This window comes from Cynocephalus volans, chromosome X (assembly GCF_027409185.1).
Source record: "Cynocephalus volans isolate mCynVol1 chromosome X, mCynVol1.pri, whole genome shotgun sequence".
NCBI classification, from domain to species: domain Eukaryota; kingdom Metazoa; phylum Chordata; class Mammalia; order Dermoptera; family Cynocephalidae; genus Cynocephalus; species Cynocephalus volans.
Window position 1 is genome coordinate 85,001 of NC_084478.1, and position 18,657 is coordinate 103,657.

The window sequence follows — 18,657 nt, forward strand, 5'->3', positions numbered from 1 at the left end:
GCAGTGTGGACCTGATGTTCAGGCTGTGTCACCTGTGCAGGGCGTGGCTGGTAGTGCACAGTCACCTGCCTGCTTATCGTGAGAGCAAGTTGATGACTGTGCACAGGTATTTGGCACGCACATTGCAGATGTCCAAGGGCAGCAGCTGGGGTCACAGTTTAGCAGCACATGTCTCTTCCGGCTTCCTTCTGCCCTCAGTGTTTTCCGGGTTCTTTGAAGGAGACGTGTTTCTGTAAAAGGTCTGAGCAGGAAAAAGCCATCAGAGGTTGGAGAGTAAACCAGAAAGAATGCAAATCCAAATTAACACTTCAATGTAAACCCAGTTTCAACCTAGTGAGAAGGTGGATAGTTAAAACTCATAACCTATCTGGAAACCTGTTTTTAGCAAACAGAGGCAGGTGGGACATTTGCTCCAGATTCTCTTAATCAAAGCAAAGAAAGATTTGGGGCAACCAAGATCTGGGCAAATGCCCGGAGTTATTTAGAAAAAGGCCCTAGTTTTTAAACTCTTTCTTTTTTTATTACCCAGATCCTCTTTTTTATAAGTCAGAAAGATTTCCTGCACCCGAGCCTGATATCCCAACAGATGGAGGCAGAGCAGCCACGGGGGCCAGGCTGGGAGGTGTGGAGCCCAGCGCTCCCCCAGGCAGGGCCCTGAAAGGCTGTGCCATAGCCAGGAGGGGGGACCCTACACCTGTGAGATGCTGCAGCTGGAAGACCCCGCACCCAGGAGACCCCACACGGGAGACCCTGCAGATTCACCGCTGCGCCCCTTTCCACAGTCCTGGATTGTGGGGTGGACTTAGTGTGTGATCTGAGGGCAAGGGCTCCCCTGGAGGGAGGACACATGCTGCAGCCACTCCAGGAAAGGGGCTTTGTGGGCTCTTCGTGTGGGGGTGCCCCAGGTGGCTCTGGGCACCTCTCTCTGTCTCTCTCTCTCTCTCTCTCTCTCTCTATTCTGTGTGAAGACGAAGGGAAAAAACCCTTTCTCTACCCTCTTAGGTTCTGTGAACAGGGTCCTGCAAATTAAGCTGACAAAGGACAAATGAACAGGGGAAATGGTTTATTTCATATGCATGTGGTGGCCTCACAGAAATGAAATGAAAACCCCAAGAGATGGTCCCTTAAACAAAGGGTGACGTGTTTGTGGAGAGGGGACTAGACAAAGGAAGGGATCTGAGCTTCTCGGAGCCATAAATCGTGTGTGTGTGGGGGTAAGTATCTGGGGAAACTAAAGGGAGACGGGTCACTATATGACGTTTGTTCAGTGGATTCCTCTCAGTGAGTCTCTGGGCTGCAGAGCGTGCAGGTCGCCTTGGTGACTAGGACCAGAGCCCCTCACGCCGTCACACACGGGGCGGTGTGGGCAGCTGTTTCTCAAGTGCCTTCGGCTCAGAACAGTCCTTATCTACCGTGGGTACCGGAGGGCACTTTCTGGTCCCCTGCATGTTTCTCAGGACCCCTCCTCCTCTCTCTACCTCTCCCCGTCCTCAGGAACCCATCTCCGATCTCCCCACAGCCGAGACCACCCCGTCCTCCTCCGGGGAACTCTGTTGGTTCTTTTTCATTTCAAAGCCATGCCCCCCGTGTAACCAGCACAAGTTTTCACCCTAAAAAACCTCTTTTCTTTCCTCGGGTTGCACAGGGCTTGCCTGCAATGGGTGGCCAGGTGAGCGCTGCCAGCAGCTTCCCAAGCCTGCGCTGTAGGAACGCCAACGCGGACTGGATGTCGGGGCTGTGCCCCCAGCTGTGGGACGTGCCCCTCCACCACCTCTCCATCCCAGGTGAGGGCGAGGTCGTCTCTGCATTCCCAAGCAGGGAATGCCGGCGGCAGGATCAGTTCTGGGTGTGGGGAACCCCACAAAACACGCAGATGTGCACACACAGATGCACACACGTGCACACATGTGCACACACGCTTATGTGCGCACACACATGCACGTGAGCACACAAATACACGTGTGTACACATGCATACACGCACACAAATGTGCTTATGCACAAGCACGTGCATGTACACACGTGTATGCACATTTGCACACATCTCCATGCACATGTGTACACACATCTACATGTATGCAGAAGCATATGCATGCACAAGCATGTACACACATGTGTGCACATATACATACACCTGTCCTTCTCTGTCTCCATCTTGATTTGGCTGCAGAGGGCACGTGGTGCACCCCAGGACAGCGCAGCTTTGGCAGCCATCATGGCTGAGGCAATTAGTGGCTATGCTCCCTGCGACTGGTCTGTCCTTGCTTTGAGGACACCGGTGGGAGTTCCAGGCCCCTCACTGCTGCATTCATCATCCCCATCAAAGGTGCACTGAGCATCTTCTATGCTTGGAGTTCCAGTGTCAGGTTTGGCTCACCAGGAGGACAAGCTTAAATGCTCAGGGACTTCTTAATCAAATGAAGAATGCTTGACCTGAGTCTATTGCAGCAAAGGTCACGGTGGCCACTGCAGGTATGGGGATCCCAGGGGGAGGGGCCACGGTGTCCCGTCTGTGTCCATGACCTTGAGCACATGTGGTTCACCCTCCACCATGGTGTGGGTGAGCCTGGATCCCCACTGCCAGCACCGCTACTGACAGCCCCTGCTGCACCTGCCTGGAGGTGGGATGCTTTCTGTGGTGCTGTGCATGTGGCCCTCCAGCTACGAGGGGGCTGAGCTTCTTCTCAACAGATCCTGCCTTTGTGCCTGGGCCTCTCCCGCTGTCTGCGACCCATTCACGTGAGCCTGGACACTCGGTCAGACACCATTTCTCGCCGATGTACAGTTTTGTGTGTTGGGGTTCGTTGTCTTGATGCCTGTTGGGTTTCTGTGCTCACTACCCCAGTAGACTGCCAGCTGAGATGGTGGCTCCCCTGCCCACCTGAGTCCGCGTGTGGGTGTGGGGGAGGCACCACAGCTCACAGGCTCAGCTGGGGGACATTCTGTTCTCAGGATCTGCCCAGCACCTCCACTGTGGGAAGGGCTGGGGCACACGTCAGGACAGAAAGGTCCTGTCAAGTACCCTGAGCAGTGAGGCTCTGGGGTCCTCTAAGCTCTGTAAACAGAGCGGGCTCTTTGCTCACCTCCTGGCCAACCTCAAGCAAGCCCCCCAGGCCCATCAAGGACGTGGGTCCAAGGAGCTCCCGCACCAGGTGTGGCCAGGTGCGGTTGGGGTGGGGCCACCTGAGGTGACCGGCAGGTGGGCCCAGCTGGGAGGAAGGCAGGTTGGAGGGGGAAGGGGGGACAGGCCTGGGAGATGCCCATGACCCCAGGACATCCTGGCGGCAGAGGGCCAGGCCGAGGGTCAGGCCAGCTGACCTGTGGCCCTTGCTGCTCCAGGGTGGTCTGTGGCTCAGCTCAGGACTTGGGGTTTCCCCAGAACCGCAGAATCAGATCTCCCCTTCAGCAAGATGTGCTGCCCATCAGACCTCCCCCGATGGCTGAGCCTCCTGCGGCAGGTTCTGTAAGGTGCCCAGCACGGCTGCCCCATGCTGCCCTTGGCTGTCCCCACTGCCCGCAGGGCCGGCCGAGTGGGGTCTGCCCTCCTGGCTCCCTACCTTGTTCAGCATGAGGGGGCTGGTCTTGAAATGCAACGTGGAGCAAGAGAGGGAGACAGGAAAGGGACGCAGTGGTGTCTCTTTCAAAGGAGCTCATAACCAGCGGGTTCAGGTGTGACATCTGCCACTGCACACTCTATTCTTCATGGCTTTATCAAGATATAATTCACACACCACACAAGTCACCCATTTAAGGTGAACAATTCAGGGGCATCTAGTCCATCCACAATGTTGTGCAACCACCACCTCTATCTAGTTCCAGAACATTCCCACCACCCCAAAAGGAGGCCCCGTCCTCATCAGCAGTCCCTCCCCCCTCCCCCCCTCCATAGCCCCTGGTGACCACTAATCTGCTCCTGTCTCTGTGGATTTGCCTGTTCTGGACATTTCATGTAAATGGAATCACACACTGTGTGGTCTTCTGTGTCTGGCGTCTGTCACTGAGCATCACATGTTCAAGGTTCATCCATGTTGCAGCAGGTGTCAGAGCTTCACTCTTTTCATGGCTGTGTAATATTCCACTGTGTGGTGGACAACATTATGTTTATACATCCGTCTGTTTTTGTTTCTGTTTTATGGGTTTTTTTACCATGGTTGTTGAATCGTGTGCATCCATCTGTGGATGGACCCTGGGGCTGCGTCCGCCTTTTGGCTGTAGCGAGGAGCTCTGCTGTGAACACGGGTGTGCACGTATTTCTTTGAGCCCCTGTTTTCAGTTTGTACCCTCCATACTCAGTACATTTTAGATCAGATTCTGTAGCAGGAGGGCTCAGAAAGGCAGCTCTGCCCTGTCCCTGCCTGGAGAACCCCATTCCTGCCATAGAGGCCCAAGGACCCTTTCTGGGATGTTCTGTGTACACAGAAGCATAAACAGGGACGTGGATCTCATGACTGCTGCCCTGGTGAGATACGGGACATCTGTCCCCCGAAACATTGCCAGTCAGCACTCTCCCCACCAAAGCAAGCCATGTCCTGACTTCTTCCACTCCAGGTTCCTTTTGCCTCTTCTAGAACTTTCCACTGAGGAAATCCTACAGAATATACTCAGGTATCTGCTGCTTTCACTCAGCAATGCTGTTGAGATTCGTCCATGTGTTTGCTGACCCTGGTGGTTCTCTTCTAGAATTCTATAACCTTTAAAAAGACATTTAAATCTTTGATTCATGCACTTATTTTGGTGGAGCAGGATCTGATCTGTACTTTTTCCGGAGAGCTGCCAGTTGTCCTGCCACTTAGACTCCCCCAACGGCCTCAATCTTACCGCTGGAATGGCCTGGCCGTGCGGTGCTGTCAGGACTTCAGAGAGGAGAGACCTCCCTGGGTCAGGCCTGGGCCTGAGGCATGACTAGGTGTAATAACACCTGATGCAGTGGGGTGAATGGTGTCACCTGAGAATGGGACCTTATGTGGAAAGAGGGTCTTTGCAGGTATAATTAGTTGAGACCATCCTGAATTATGGTGGCCGTAAATCCAATGACAGGTGTCCTCATAAGAGACAGAAGAGGAGACACAGACACAGAGGAGAAGCCACGTGAAGATGGAAGCAGGGACTGGAGTGATGCGGCCACAAGCCCAGGGATGCCTGGAGCCACCAGGAGCTGGAAGAGGCAGGAAGGATCCTCCCCCAGAGCCTCTGGAGGGAGCACAGCCCTGCCACACCTGGATGTCACACTTCTGGACTCCAGACCGAGAGGGCATAAAGTCAGTTGTTTTAAGCCCCCAGTGTTTGGCTGTGTGCTGGTCTGTCATCCGTAATATGGAAGGCCCGAGTCCCTGCATGTGGGGACGTGCAGAGTCTGGCAGCCCGCCCGCTTCCAGCTCGGCATCCGATGCCCCTGGACACCTCAGGATCCCTCCCAGCTCTCCCGCCCACTGGCTGATTTTCATGAAGGGAGCGTGTCTTCACTCCATCACCTGATATGAGGCTGCCGTTCATCTCTTTAATGCCTCTGCCTTTTGGAAATCTCAGCTATGCAAACAACGTTTTCAGTGTTAAGAGCTTATTTTCAGGTAGAATTCTGGAGCTGCAGCCCCTCACTAAACTGCTGTCCCTGTTATGAAGGGCGAGGAGGTCCCGGCTCCCCTTCCTCGCACTCCCCCTGCTGAGAGGGGGCGTCTCAGATGGCACAGCACAGTGTGGGGTGTGTGGGGTGGGCTGGTGGCTGCAGCCCTGCTGGGAGACATCCGTGGGATGCAGGTTTGCAGGAGCCGTGGTGTTGACGGCCCTGTCCCAAGGCAGCAGGAAAGGGTAAAAGTGAGTTTGTCTACACCGCTTAGAAATCACTACGACGCTGTATGGCTGCTAATAATTTTAAATATATGATTTGTATCAAAATTTACCAGTTAGAAAGCACAATGAAAAACTACCCCCTCCATTTACAACAGCAATAAAATATAAAATGCGTAGAAATAAGTTCAACAATTTGCCGCATGTAGATACAGAAAACAGGCACCAGATGGACAGAAAGACACGTCCAGACCCTGGGAGGGAGCTCCCCGCGGGCAGAGACCTCCCACCCCAGACTGTCCCCCAGCCCAACACAGGCCCTGCGGAGACGCTTCTCTCACCTGATGCAATAACCCTCAAGTTATCTGGATTTAAAAATGTTAAGACTATCCAGAAAACTTTGGAAAAAAGAAAAAAGGAGTAAGAAAGTAGAATTTGCTGTGGGAGCCACTGCTATATATTAATAAAGCTGCAGCAATAATTAAAACACCATCACACTGATTCCGTAGGCCAAGGGATCAGAATTTGAAATTTGAAAGTGGATATAATTCTAAGAATTTAACACAGTCACAAGGAGACATTTCAGATCAGTGGATGGAAAGGCCAAGTGAGACGCTTGCCTTTTATTTTACATCTAAATGTGTTACCGGATGTTTAAAGATCAAAATGGTAAAATAAGAGAGTTCTGTGACAGTATAGAGGCAAATCTGTGGTCAGCCTTTCTAAGGATGATAGTAAATGCAAAAGCCACAGAGGAAAAGACAGATTTGACTTCATAAACAAAAATTTAAATCTTCCTTCATTGAGAAACTGTATACACAAAAGTTAGAGACAAAAGTTAGCTCTTACAGCAGAGGCCATGGGATGTCCCTGCAGTCACTGAATAGTCTTAAAGATGTTTGTGTCCTGATGCCTGGAGTCTGTGAACACGTGACCCTGTGGCCGATGACTCTGCACGTGCAATCAAATAGAGTAGCTGAGATGAGGGACAGTCCTGGCTTTAACCAGCGGCCCGAGGTCCTCACAGGGTCCTTGGAGGAGGAGGCAGGAGGGTCAGACTCAAGACAGATTAAAGATGCTGCACTGCTGGCTTTGCAGATGGAGGAAAGCGCCACACGCCCCGGATGCTGGGTCTCTGGAAGCTGGAAAAGGAGGAAATGGCCTCCCCTGGAGCCTCCCGGCCCTGCCACAGCCTGACCCTAACCTTAGCCCTGTGATGCATTTTGGGTGTGTGGCCTCCGGAACCATAAGGTGATTCCTCTGTGCTGTTTTATCCTGGTCACTGTGGTCATTTGCCGCAGCAGCTGCAGGACACTCGGCACCAGAAGGCTCCCTGAGGACCGGGCACTCCTGACGCTGTTGGTTTGCAGCTGAGTCCCTCCCCAGGGACTTCAGTCCCATCCCCAGGCAAGCTGCACCTGCAAGGGGCACAGAGGGGACCCAGGACACAGATAGTCCCTCTCTTGCTTCATGAGCAATTCCCACTAACCTATCCCTGGGAGCCTGTCTCCACCCCAGGAAACCCAGCCCATGGCAGACTTGAAACAATACGTCTCCACTCGCACAACATGCCCAGGGATGCTGGCTTGGCACAGAAAGAGTTTTTACAAACCCACACCAGGAACGAGAGCTCCCTAGGGCAATACAGGAGATTCGCCAAAGGAGAAACACAGATGACTCGCAAGTGTGTGAAAAAATATCCAAACCCACGCGTCACGAGAGAATTCAGAGAAAAGCACTCGATGTTCACTTTTCAGTGAGCACGTTGCTGAAGATTAGGGCAGTTCTGGGTCCTGAGGGGGTGGATGCGGGAGGCCCGTGGCTGAGGGCCGTGACACGTGCCCTCCCTGCCCTGCTCCGAGATGCCACAATTCAGTCCAAAAGCAGTGTTATGCTGCACCAGTTCCATGTTTACCAGTATAGGAAATGCTGACGATATTCACTGTAAAATCCTGAGTATTTAAAGACTATATAAAAACATACATATTGTATAATGTGCAAATGGATTCTTCCCATGTACAAATGGGTCCATATATAATATATATAAAACATATATATATATATATATTACAATGTCAATAGAGGGTTTTAATTTTGTTTACTTATTTATACATTCTTATTTTTCTGCAATTAACATGCATCTCTTGGTATATTACTTACCTGGGGCTGCTGTAACAAATGACCACCAACTAGTGGCTTCCGACAACAGGAATTGATCGTCTCCCAGTTCTGGAGGCAGAAGTCTGAGATCCATGTGTGGCAGGGCCGTGCTCCCTCCAGAGGCTCCAGGGGAGGATCCTTCCTGCCTCCTCCAGCTCCTGGTGGCTCCAGGCGTCCCGGGGCTTGTGGCTGCATCACTCCAGTCTCTGCCTCCATCTTCACGTGGCTTCTCCTCTGTGTCTGTGTCTCCTCTTCTGTCTCTTATGAGGACACCTGTCATTGGATTTAGGGCCACCCTAATCCAGGATGGTCTCATCTTGAGATCCTTCCATAATTACATCTGCAAAGACTCTCCTTCCACACAGGTCCCGTTCACAGGTTCCGGGTGGACATGAGTTTTGAGGACATGGCTCACTGCTCTGCGCTGTGTATGTTCTGCGGTGGGACTCACAGCACAGAGTGGGAGGAGAGCTGACAGCCGGCCGCCCCCATGGTCTGCTTTCAGGGAGCCACGACACGATGACCTACTGCCTTAACAAGAAGTCCCCCATTGCCCACGAAGAGTCCAAGCTGCTGCAGCTCCTGAGCAAGGTCGTCCCCTGCATCATCCGCCCTGTGGTGCTGAAGTGGTCCATCACCCAGGTACGCGGGTGTGGCACGGGGGCGCTGCATGGATGGGCGTGGGGTCGGTCACCTGATCCCAGTTGGGGACATAGAACTGAGAGCAGAGCCTCCAGCCAACCCAGAAACTCTTTGCGGAGGAGGCAGAGAAAGGACCGTTTTGTGACTGAACAAGCATCATAGGTGACTGGCTAAGAGACCACAGAGACAGCGTGGCAGCTTTGTAAGCGGCTCAGAGAGACCTGTCCCACTCAGCTCCCAACAGAAGCAGTCACTGCCATCTGTCTTATGACGGAGGTTTGCGGCTTGGAGCTGAGTGACGCGCTTCCCAGCAGTCACGGGAAGTTGACAGACGGGGCAGTTTCCTCCTGGACCATGTTTCTTACTTTTTCTCTTCTCCTTGTATTTTCTTTTCTTTTCTTTTTTCTCTTTCTGTCTCTCCCACTTCCTTCCTTCCTTCCTTCCTTCCTTCCTTCCTTCCTTCCTTCCTTCCTTCCTTCCTTCCTTCCTTCCTTCCTTCCTCCCTCCCTCCCTCCCTCCCTCCCTCCCTCCCTCCCTCCCTCCCTCCCTCCCTCCCTCCCTTCCTCCCTTCTTTCCTTCCTTCCTTCCTTCCCTCCCTCCCTCCCTCCTTCCTTCCTTCCTTTTTCTTTCTTTTCCTTTCCTTTCTTTCTTTCTTTCCTCCTTGATCCCATTGCTAAGAGATGCTGCCAGGTCCTTCCTCTGGGGAACGTCCCCAGGTTGTGACATAGTGGAGAGACTTGTTAAAATTTTACATTTGAGTTACGTAGAACCTGGAAAGAAACGGATGGAGAGTTCTCTGCAGTAAATGCTCTAGGAACAGGGAGGGAGCAACTGTTCAAACAAGGCTGGGTCGCGTGCATGGAGGGTCCCCATGCGCAGGGCCCATGTGGCTGGGCTAGGTGCAGGCACAGCGAGCTACCGTCATGGTGTCCATTTGGTATCTGCCTGCATGGCATGGGCGGGCATGTCCTGAGCCCCTGGGCTGGACTTCTGGGCCGGTTGCCCATCCCGGGCAGAGATGACACAGCCTCTGTCCTCAGGTGCTGGACGTCACGGAGCAACTGGATGCCGGCGTGCGCTACCTGGACCTGCGGATTGCACACGCACCTGAGGGCTCGGCAAGGAACCTGCACTTCGTGCACATGATATACACAACTGCGCTGGTAGAGGTGTGGCTGGGCCCGGGAGACGGGGGGACGAGCAGCTCGTGCAGTGCAGGCCAAGACGCTACTCGAGCATTTGCACAAGTGTGCAGAATCGCCTTCCTGCCCCCAGATTAGGCTCATCTTGCTGTTCTCAGTTCACGCTCTTACTTGCTGCTGGAGGGGCTCTAGAGTCTCAGTAGAAGTCACCGTCCTGCCCATGCCCTTGCTGCGGACCCAGGACCCTTGGGTCTGCAGGTGCCCTCCCTGGGGCCCACTCTGCACCTACAGGCCCTGCTCACTCCCTGCAGCTTCCAGACATCACACCTTTGCACAGGCAGCACCTTGTGTATCGCCATGTGTGAGCTCTTAGACACGTGCACACTTGTGCACACACGCACAGTCATAGACATGCATGAGCACACACACATGCACATGTACCTGGAAACATGCACAGACATGCACGCACACATGCACACACGCACACAGACATGCACACATAGACACGCACACACAAATATACATATGCACACATGCAGACATAATGCACGTGTTCACACACGCAAATAGACGCATGTGCATACACAGACACATTCACACCCATGCACACCCATGCACGTGTTCACATTTACATGGGAATGACATGTGTGTGAACAGAGAAACGTGCACACAGACACATGGACACATGCACATTCACACACATGTACATGCATGCACAAACATGCACACATGCACACTTCTCCACCTAGAAGGCTCCTGCTCTACCCTTCTCCCGCTGGACTGCGCTCCCCCCGCCTCCTCCCTCAACCATGGAGCCCTGGCCAGATGGCCTGACTGTGGTTTCTGCTAGACCGTGTGCCTCATCTATTTCCTTGTACATGATTTGGCACATCTGTGGAGCAAGTTTTGTCCTTGGAAGCCCCTCCACAGGGGGAGCTTCCTCATCTTCTTGGAGCCCCCCCGGGAATGTCTAAAGGATTGCATCCCTCCCTTCCCCTCCCAGGACACGCTCACGGAGATCTCGGAGTGGCTGGAGAAGCACCCCCGGGAGGTGGTCCTCCTGGCCTGCAGGAACTTTCAGGGCCTGAGCACGGACCTGCACGAGTACCTGGTCACTTGCATCCAGAACATTTTTGGGGACATGCTGTGCCCACGGGGGGTGAGAGTCCCTCCCACATCTCTCCTGGTGGGGGTGGGGGGTGTCATCTACAGACTAGACTGGCTCCCTGGCCCCCCACCCAGGTGTGATCCCGAGATCATCCTGGTGCGTGTGGGGCTGTGTAGTGGGGTGTTCCCGCCTCCTACGTGCAGAGTGGGCCCAGCTGGCCTGGTGGGGACGGCTGCACATGGGAAGTTTGCTCGATGGCAGCAGCAGTGTTAGTGGAGTGTCACAGACAGCAGGGAGGGCCTCGGGGCGGGTTCACAGCTATGTCTCCTACAACTCAGGCTGTGCCCGTTACTAGTTTAGAAGTGACTGCAGGGTCGTGATACTCTGCGTAACCTGCGGGGTGCTCTCTGTGTGGGTCTCCTGGGGCCTCCTGTGAATGGCAGGGATGTGTCTGCCTCGCAGCTGTGGACCCAGGGGTCTGAGATCAGAGGCCACAGGGCCACACTCCCCTGACCGCGCTGAGAGAGGGGGCTCCAGGCCTTGCTCCAGCGTCTGGTGGCACCTGGCTTGTGGCAGGATCCCTCCAACTGGACATGGCATTCTTCCCGTGTCCAATTGCCCCCTTTCTATAAAGACACCCCCACAGGACTTAGGGCCGCCCTACTGCACAGCGATCTCAGCGAATCACATGTGCAATGGCCTTGCTTCCACATAAGGTCCCGCTCTGAGATACCGAGGGTGAGGACTTCCAGTGTGAGTGGGAGAGACAGCTCACTTGGCCACACAGTTCCATCATGTGCTGATTTTCCCGTTTCCATGGTGGCGATGGGCGGGTGCTCTCCCCTAGTCTCCAGGAAGCCTGAGAAGTTAAATCTATGTCCATTTTTGGTCGAGGTTACCATTCATTTCAAACCATTTTATGGGTGGCATTTCTCCAAGGACGTCTTTAAGGCCAAGGAGAGCATCCCAGCCCACGTGTTTTGGTGATAAAATAGAGACGACGGTGGTGCCATGAGCTCGCGGGACGTCCTGTTATGTAGAGTTCCCAGAGGAGGCACGGGGTCCGCTGCCTGGGGTCCTGACGGAGGACAGGCCTTGCTGTGGAGACCCCTCAGTAAAATGGGAGTCTCCACCTCGGGAGACACTTCCTGTCCTTTGACAAGGACATCTGCAGTGGAAACCAACCTTCCCTGTTGTTGGAATTGCTAAAAGAGGTCTCAGAGAGCGGGTCCCGTGGGCTTGGGGTGGGCATCGTGGGCTGGTCAGAGTGCGGGAGCCACGCACTGTGGGTGCCTCTCACTTGGCACCCAGAAACTCTGTCCCTTCCAGGAGGTGCCGACGCTGCGCCAGCTGTGGGCACGGAGCCAGCAGGTGATCATCTTCTACGAGGACGAGGACACCGTGAGCCGGCACAGGGAGCTGTGGCCGGGGGTCCCCTACTGGTGGGGCAACAAAGTGAAGGTGCAGGAGCTGATCCGCTACCTGGAGGGCATGAAGAGCTGCGGCCGCCCAGGTACCTGGAGCCACTCCTGAACGGGGCCAGACTGCGGCCAGTGACACGCTTCTGCAGTCTGGGGGGCACGTTTGCTTTCAGTTTTGAGTGAAAGAATTTTAAAGGTAATACATGTCACTGTGTGTGTGTGGTGTGCACATATGTATATGCACATGTGCATGTCTACATATATGTGCACGTGTATGTGGACACATGTTCACACATGTACATACGCGTGTGTATACATGACAGTACTTCAAAAAATTCACAGATTCATATTGTCTTTCAATTCAGTTTTCCCAAGACCTTTTTGAAGTGTGATGTGTGCACACGTACACACATACACATCACACAAGTACCGGGGCGTGGGAAGCAAAAACTCCCTCTCAGTCCCACACGCCCGTTTCTGCTAGGCAGCTGCTGGTCTGCAGCTCCAGGGCACAAACGTGAGCACCCCGTATTGATCTGCAGTGTCAGAAACACGCCACACACGCCGTAGTGTGCACACACGCTTACAGAGGGCTGGCATTCAATGAACATTTGTATACACCAGGCGCTTGCTAAGTACTGTACAGACCTAAGCATGTTAGTCTCACAGCAGCCTGTGCAGGAGGCAGTCCCTTTTGCAGGTGAGATGCGAGGCCCTGGCCCTGGCCCCTGACGGTGCCACCTCAGCTCAAGCCCTCTGTCTCTCTCGGTTTATCTCTGTCTGTCTCTCACGGTTTCTTTGTCCCTCTGTCTCTCTCAGTTTATCTCCGTCTCTCTGTCTCTCACAGTTTCTTTGTCTCTCTGTCTCTCTCGGTTTCTCTCTGTCTCTCTCTGTCTCTCCATCTCTCTCTCCGTCTCTCAGTCTCTCCCAGTTGTCTCTCTCTATCTCAATCTCTGTCTGTTAACGTCTCTCTTCTGCTATCAAGTTTAACATCTTATTTGGTTCTGACCTTCCTCGCTGCACAGCTGTGTGGAGCTCATGCATGTGACATGACTTGACTAAACACCACCCAGAGTCCTGTTTTGCACCATGGTAGGTGACACTTATTGTGCAGAATCTTCCAGGCCCCCAGCCCCTCACACGCTCAGTGTCCCCACGTCCTGTCCCAGTGGCCGCGCCTGGCCTCTGCCCTGAGTGACGACTGGCATGGGATTCGCGTGTTTTCGTGCATTTCTTTTTCCATTTGCCTGTTTTTTCCACTGGGTTTCCCTTTTTCTTAGTGGTTTGTCAGACTTTGCTGGACTTGTTGGGTCTCCAGGGCCCTGGGGCACCATCATTCTCACTATGAACCAGCAGCAGGTGGCATGGTGCCTTGTGTGCTGTTGCTTGGGCCACACTTAGCAAACACCTCTGGTCATTTCCTCTGAGCCAGCATGATCTATAACTGCATTTTAAACAAACCCAGCACTGACCTGTCACGCTAACACCATGCGAGTATTATCCCCGTCTGCCCGAGCCAGTAATGTGACGGGCTGGAGGGGCTCCCCAACTGGGTGCAAGGACACCTGACGGAGGGACAGAGGCACAGAGGGACAGGGGCTGGAGGGCTGTAGACACCAGCCAGCATAGGCTTCCTGCAGCTGGCTTCACCTGTCCCAGTGTTTCCACTAAAACCGTTCACCTTGGTGGGTTTTGTGCTCAGTGCTGCCCTTCTGTGGTTCTTTGATCAGTGGTTTGTCTTTACAGAAAGGAGCTCTTGCTTTTGTGGCTGTTTTGGTCAGTGTTGTCAAGCACAGTGATGAGAAACTTTCCAGAGGATGGGATTTCGGGGGGGGGGATTCCAAACCTGGCTGGACGTTGGAATTGGCTGGTCCTATGTCATGGGTGGGGCCCAGGATGTTTACAGGGATGAGGTACCCCAGGTGGCCCTTGGGGTTGAGTGAGTAGACAGTGTGCTGTATCCACACAATGGAATACTATGCAGCCATGAAAAGGAACGGGGCTCTGACACCTGCTACAGCGTAGATGAACCTTGAACACATGATGCTCAGTGACAGACGTCAGACACAAAAGACCACAGTGTAGGATTCTACTAACATTAAATGTCCAGAACAGGTGAATCCACAGAAACAGAAAGCAGGTTAGGGTTAGGGTTAGGGCTGGGGAGGGGGAATGAGGACTGACTGCTAACGGGTACGGGGTCTCCTTTTGGGGTGATGAGAATGTTCTGGAACTGGATAGAGGTGGTGGTTGCACATATAGTGAATGCACTAAAACCCACCGAATTGGTCACTTTTACAAGACCAGTGCTCTAACCCCTGAGCTATGGAGCCAACTGAATTGGTCACTTTTAAATGGTGAATTTATAGTATGTAAATTTCACCTCAATTTTTAAAAAACCCACTGGGGTCTGTCTGGTGCAGCAGCTTTGCAAACCACATCTTGGGTCCTTCAGAGGCGGGAATCCCAGGCCTGCAGCAATGAAGGGCCCCGCACAGCACAGGGTTACGGTTGGGCTGGATTAGCCCCAACCTGCTGCTGTTCACACTGCAAAGCGTGACCCAGGAGAGACGGGTCCTGAGGGAACAGCAAATAACCAGGCTCCACAGCCCAGGAGCAGCTGTCTGCTGATTTAGTATCTCGCCCTCTCACGTGTATATAATTGACAAGGTTCGAGACTTTGGAGATAAGAATGAAAAACCATTTGCAGAGAACTTTATTCTCTTAAGGTTCCGGAGGTCAGAAATCCACAAAAGGTGTCATAGGGCTGGTTCTTTCAAGGCTCCAGGGAGAATGGGTTTCCTTGTCTTTCCAGCCTCTGGAGGCTACAGCAGGCCTTGGCCTAGGGCCCCACATCGAGTCTCCTTTTCTCCACCTATTTCCTTCTCCACGTCACCTACTCTTCTTCTGTTTTCAAATCTTCCTGTTCCCCTCCTATAAAGACACTGTGATGACACTGGACCTGCCCAGATAATCCAGAACAATCTCCCATCTCAGGATCTTCAACTGAATCTCATCTGCAAAGTCTCCTTTGCCGAGTAAAGTCACATATTCATATGTTCCAAGTATTGAGACATGCACAACTTTGGGGACATTATTCTGTACACCACATGGGGATTAGGATGTGGACATCTTTGGGGACATTATTCTACCACATGGGGATTAGGACGTGGGCATCTTTGGGGACATTATTCTGTCTACCACATGGGGATTAGGATGTGGACATCTTTGAGGCCAATGGTCAGGCCAGCGTCCTCTGTAACGAAGTCCAACTAATATGAGGCCTCTGCTGAGCATTGTGCCGTCAGAACTCTAACTTCTGAAATGGGTAATGGGGAAGACAGGCGGGTGACGGTGGCAGTGTGAGACGGGACATATGCAGCAGCGTGCGTGTGTCGCATAATTGCTCTGCCACTTCCTTATTTCAGGCGGGTTGTTTGTGGCTGGTATCAACCTTACGGAGAACCTGGAATACATCCTGGTGCATCCCTGTGAGTCCCTGCAGAAGATGACGGTGCCTGAACTGCCGTACCTGAGCACCTGGGTCCGAGCGCAGTGCCCGGGGCCGGGCTCACGGTGCACCAACGTCATCGCGGGTGACTTCATCGGCGCGGACAGTTTCGTCAGTGACGTCATCAGACTCAACGAGAAGCTGCTTTGGTGCTGACGAAGCTCAGTACGGGGCAGCTCGAAGATTCAACCATAATCCTTCAAGTATCGCGCTCTTGTTTCGGCCAAGTACCGGTGAGGGCAGGGGTCTGGGAGTTTGGGGCGAGGCCAGCACGGCCTCCTGCCACCTGCCCTCGTTACCCTCCAGTTTCGACGCGGGATGGAGTCAACGTACATGCTGATGGCTAAAGATGACTACGCGGCAGCACCTTCAAAGGAAGACGCGACTCACCTGTAAACGTGGGCTTCTCCCACCACCGCGGCCGTGGCGTGGGTGCTAATGACAACCCTCAAGTGTGTCCTTCACCTGACCACTTTCGAGAGCGCCACAGTGCAGTGACGTTTGAATAGTGACAAGGCGCTCCTTAAAGTGCTCACGATTGTGATGCTGGCAGAGTAGGACTAAGGGGGTTGAAATCCTACCGAGAAACACATTTTTTTAAAAGAGAACGAGGGTTACCTATTTTTAATTCTGATGAAATCACAGACTGTTCCCCTAGGCCAAGGGGATTCTTGGGTGCTCGCTGGTTTTGCTTTGGCTTTTCCAGCTGTTCATAGGAACAAATTTAATGAGATGTTTGAGGACTTACACAGATGGGGATGACGGGCCGTGTACGAGATCGGTGTCGAACACACGCTCCTCACGTGTCCCCCGGGCCTCCCTGTGCTGTTCTTATGTGCAGGAGTAAGAACACAGGTGTGAGCGGCACAGCACAGGTATTTTGGGCCCCCGTGCCACAGCCATGCTGTGACCTCGCTGTCACAGCTGTTTCTCACGTCTTCTCTCTCACCTGCCACTTCCAGTAACCTTCCTGGGCCTCCTCTGTCCACCCATCTCTCCCTCCAGGTGAGAGGCTGCGCTGCCTCCGCCAGGTGTCCGCAGTTGCTGGCTGAGATGCAAGCCCACCTGTCCCTCCTGCAGTCCCACCCTCTCTGCCTGCCAGTAACTCTTCCCTTTCCTCCAAGGCCACGGTGGGTTTGTCAGTTTTCCAACGTTTCTGCCTGTTCTGTGTTTTCTTAGATTACATTTTTGTCTGTTTGGCACCTTTCATCACAGGGCCGGCTGTATTAACTACATTTTCCTATTTCAAATTCTGGATGCTCTGGCATTTGGGGGCCTTACAGATGAGAGAGAGACTGCCCTTCCCAGGGCCAGCAAACTCCTGAAGGTAGCCAGCGACCTGCTCAGGAGCACCCTGCTCCTGTGCAGGCCCTTTTCCTAATTGTCACACACCCAGCCAGTATCTCCCCTGCCCTCAGTCACCTCAGGGCTGGGTATCAGGCCAGCAGAGGACCCCCAGCAAGAAGCCCACTGTGGTTTTACAAACTCACCAGCCCCGAGCTGTCCACGCAGCCTGCCTTCCCCTCCTGTGGAAGCTCCAGCAAAGGCTGTGACCCAGACTCTCCGTCGCCCCTTCCTGCCTCCTGACAAACACCAGGGCTTTCCCCACAGCCCTGTGTGCAGTGACGGGCCCATCCTCTTGATTAATGTAGTAATTTCTTCTTTCAGTGGCATTGGCCTGTGTTGGCAGTTGGTCACCTCCAAACTTAAAGGCCAACGGGTACAAATGAGACTCCCCCGCTGTGGCCTGCCGTCTTTGGGTGATGTGACATCTTCCAAGTGGGTTTTTGCTTCACTTTCCAATACTGAGGGGTCCAGGTTTCACAAACCCCAAAATCACAGAAATACCTCCTTCTGTACATCTAGTTTTTCAGAGCTGGTGGTTTAAATTCTCAGCCACATAATGGATACCAGACATAAGTTTTCTTCCAGTTCCCTTGTAAGAGGGTACCCAGCTAGGGATTCTTGTTTGTCCATGTTCTGGAACAAGACAGGTTTTCTTAGGATAGTCTTGAAAATAATTCTTTAATCTTCGTTGACGTGTGTTGTTTGGAATCCAATTAGTCGTTCTCCAGAGGAAAATCTGCTTATACTTTTGGTATCCAGTTGCGATGATTCTATGAAGGTACCTGAAATCCAGGAGGACAAACTCATGGACCACCACCCACTGGCTACCTCAGACCCATGACTTTCCTGGATCCAGCAGCCCAAAGCTTGATGCTCAGGAAGAGCACGATGGAGATGAAGGAACACGTTTAAGGATAAGTCTGTGACACTGGCCAGTGTTTCCACTAAACCCGTATCATGATTCCGTCGTCTGTGCTATTCAGCATGACTCGTTTAATTCCAGAGATTAAAAGAAATTAAAGTCAAATGTCTTTATGAGTTTTTGTGACCATGTAAACAGCCAAGACAATTTTGGTAGATTTCAGAATAATCCATGGGAAGAATCTAGAAAATGTTACCTTGATTGAACACTTTTTTCAGATCACAGAGTTAAAAGAAAACAATAAAATCTTGCCTCTTTCCTCCTCAGGTTACTTTTGTCATAGAAACCCAAGGATTGGGTCAAAGTTTTGAGTTTTGCATGATTTAAGCTCCTCCATGGGGACATTAAGCAAAGACTGTGTATTGAATTTTAAAGACGAATTTCTGAGGCTTTTGAGTTCAGAGAGACATGCTCTGTCAGAAAGAGCTTTCCGGCGGGGAGGGACTCTGTGGCTCTGTGCACAGATCGCCAGCCCCGTGTAGGGCTGAGTCTCGCCCACCTTCCTGTCTTCATAGCAGACAGTACAGCTTCTGTGTCACTACCCGATAACGTTTGCAAGGGGACCTATGTGACACGGGTGCACCTCAGGCTCTCTCGCAACCCGTCTCATGACAGATCCGG

The 18,657-nt window shown here is 52.8% G+C and overlaps 1 protein-coding gene across 2 annotated transcripts; it reads left to right on the plus strand.

The window, feature by feature from the left end:
* Positions 1-1,657: 1,657 nt before the first annotated feature.
* PLCXD1 (phosphatidylinositol specific phospholipase C X domain containing 1) lies at positions 1,658-15,923 on the plus strand. 2 transcript variants are annotated; one of them, XM_063084428.1, is made up of 6 exons: positions 1,658-1,784; positions 8,449-8,585; positions 9,626-9,754; positions 10,731-10,886; positions 12,165-12,348; positions 15,685-15,923. In XM_063084428.1, the coding sequence occupies exons 1-6, from the start codon at positions 1,658-1,660 to the stop codon at positions 15,921-15,923; spliced, it is 972 nt and encodes a 323-aa protein (XP_062940498.1). The 2 variants fall into 2 exon arrangements, with proteins under 2 accessions (XP_062940498.1, XP_062940499.1); XM_063084429.1 differs by lacking the exon at positions 10,731-10,886.
* Positions 15,924-18,657: the final 2,734 nt, after the last annotated feature.

Coding starts and splice junctions, on each gene's coding strand:
- PLCXD1 (XM_063084428.1), top strand. CDS start 1,658: ATGGGTGGCCAGGTGAGCGCTGCCAGCAGCTTCCCAAGCCTGCGCTGT. Junction 8,586..9,625: donor TGAAGTGGTCCATCACCCAG/GTACGCGGGTGT, acceptor CTCTGTCCTCAG/GTGCTGGACGTCACGGAGCA. Junction 9,755..10,730: donor ACACAACTGCGCTGGTAGAG/GTGTGGCTGGGC, acceptor TTCCCCTCCCAG/GACACGCTCACGGAGATCTC.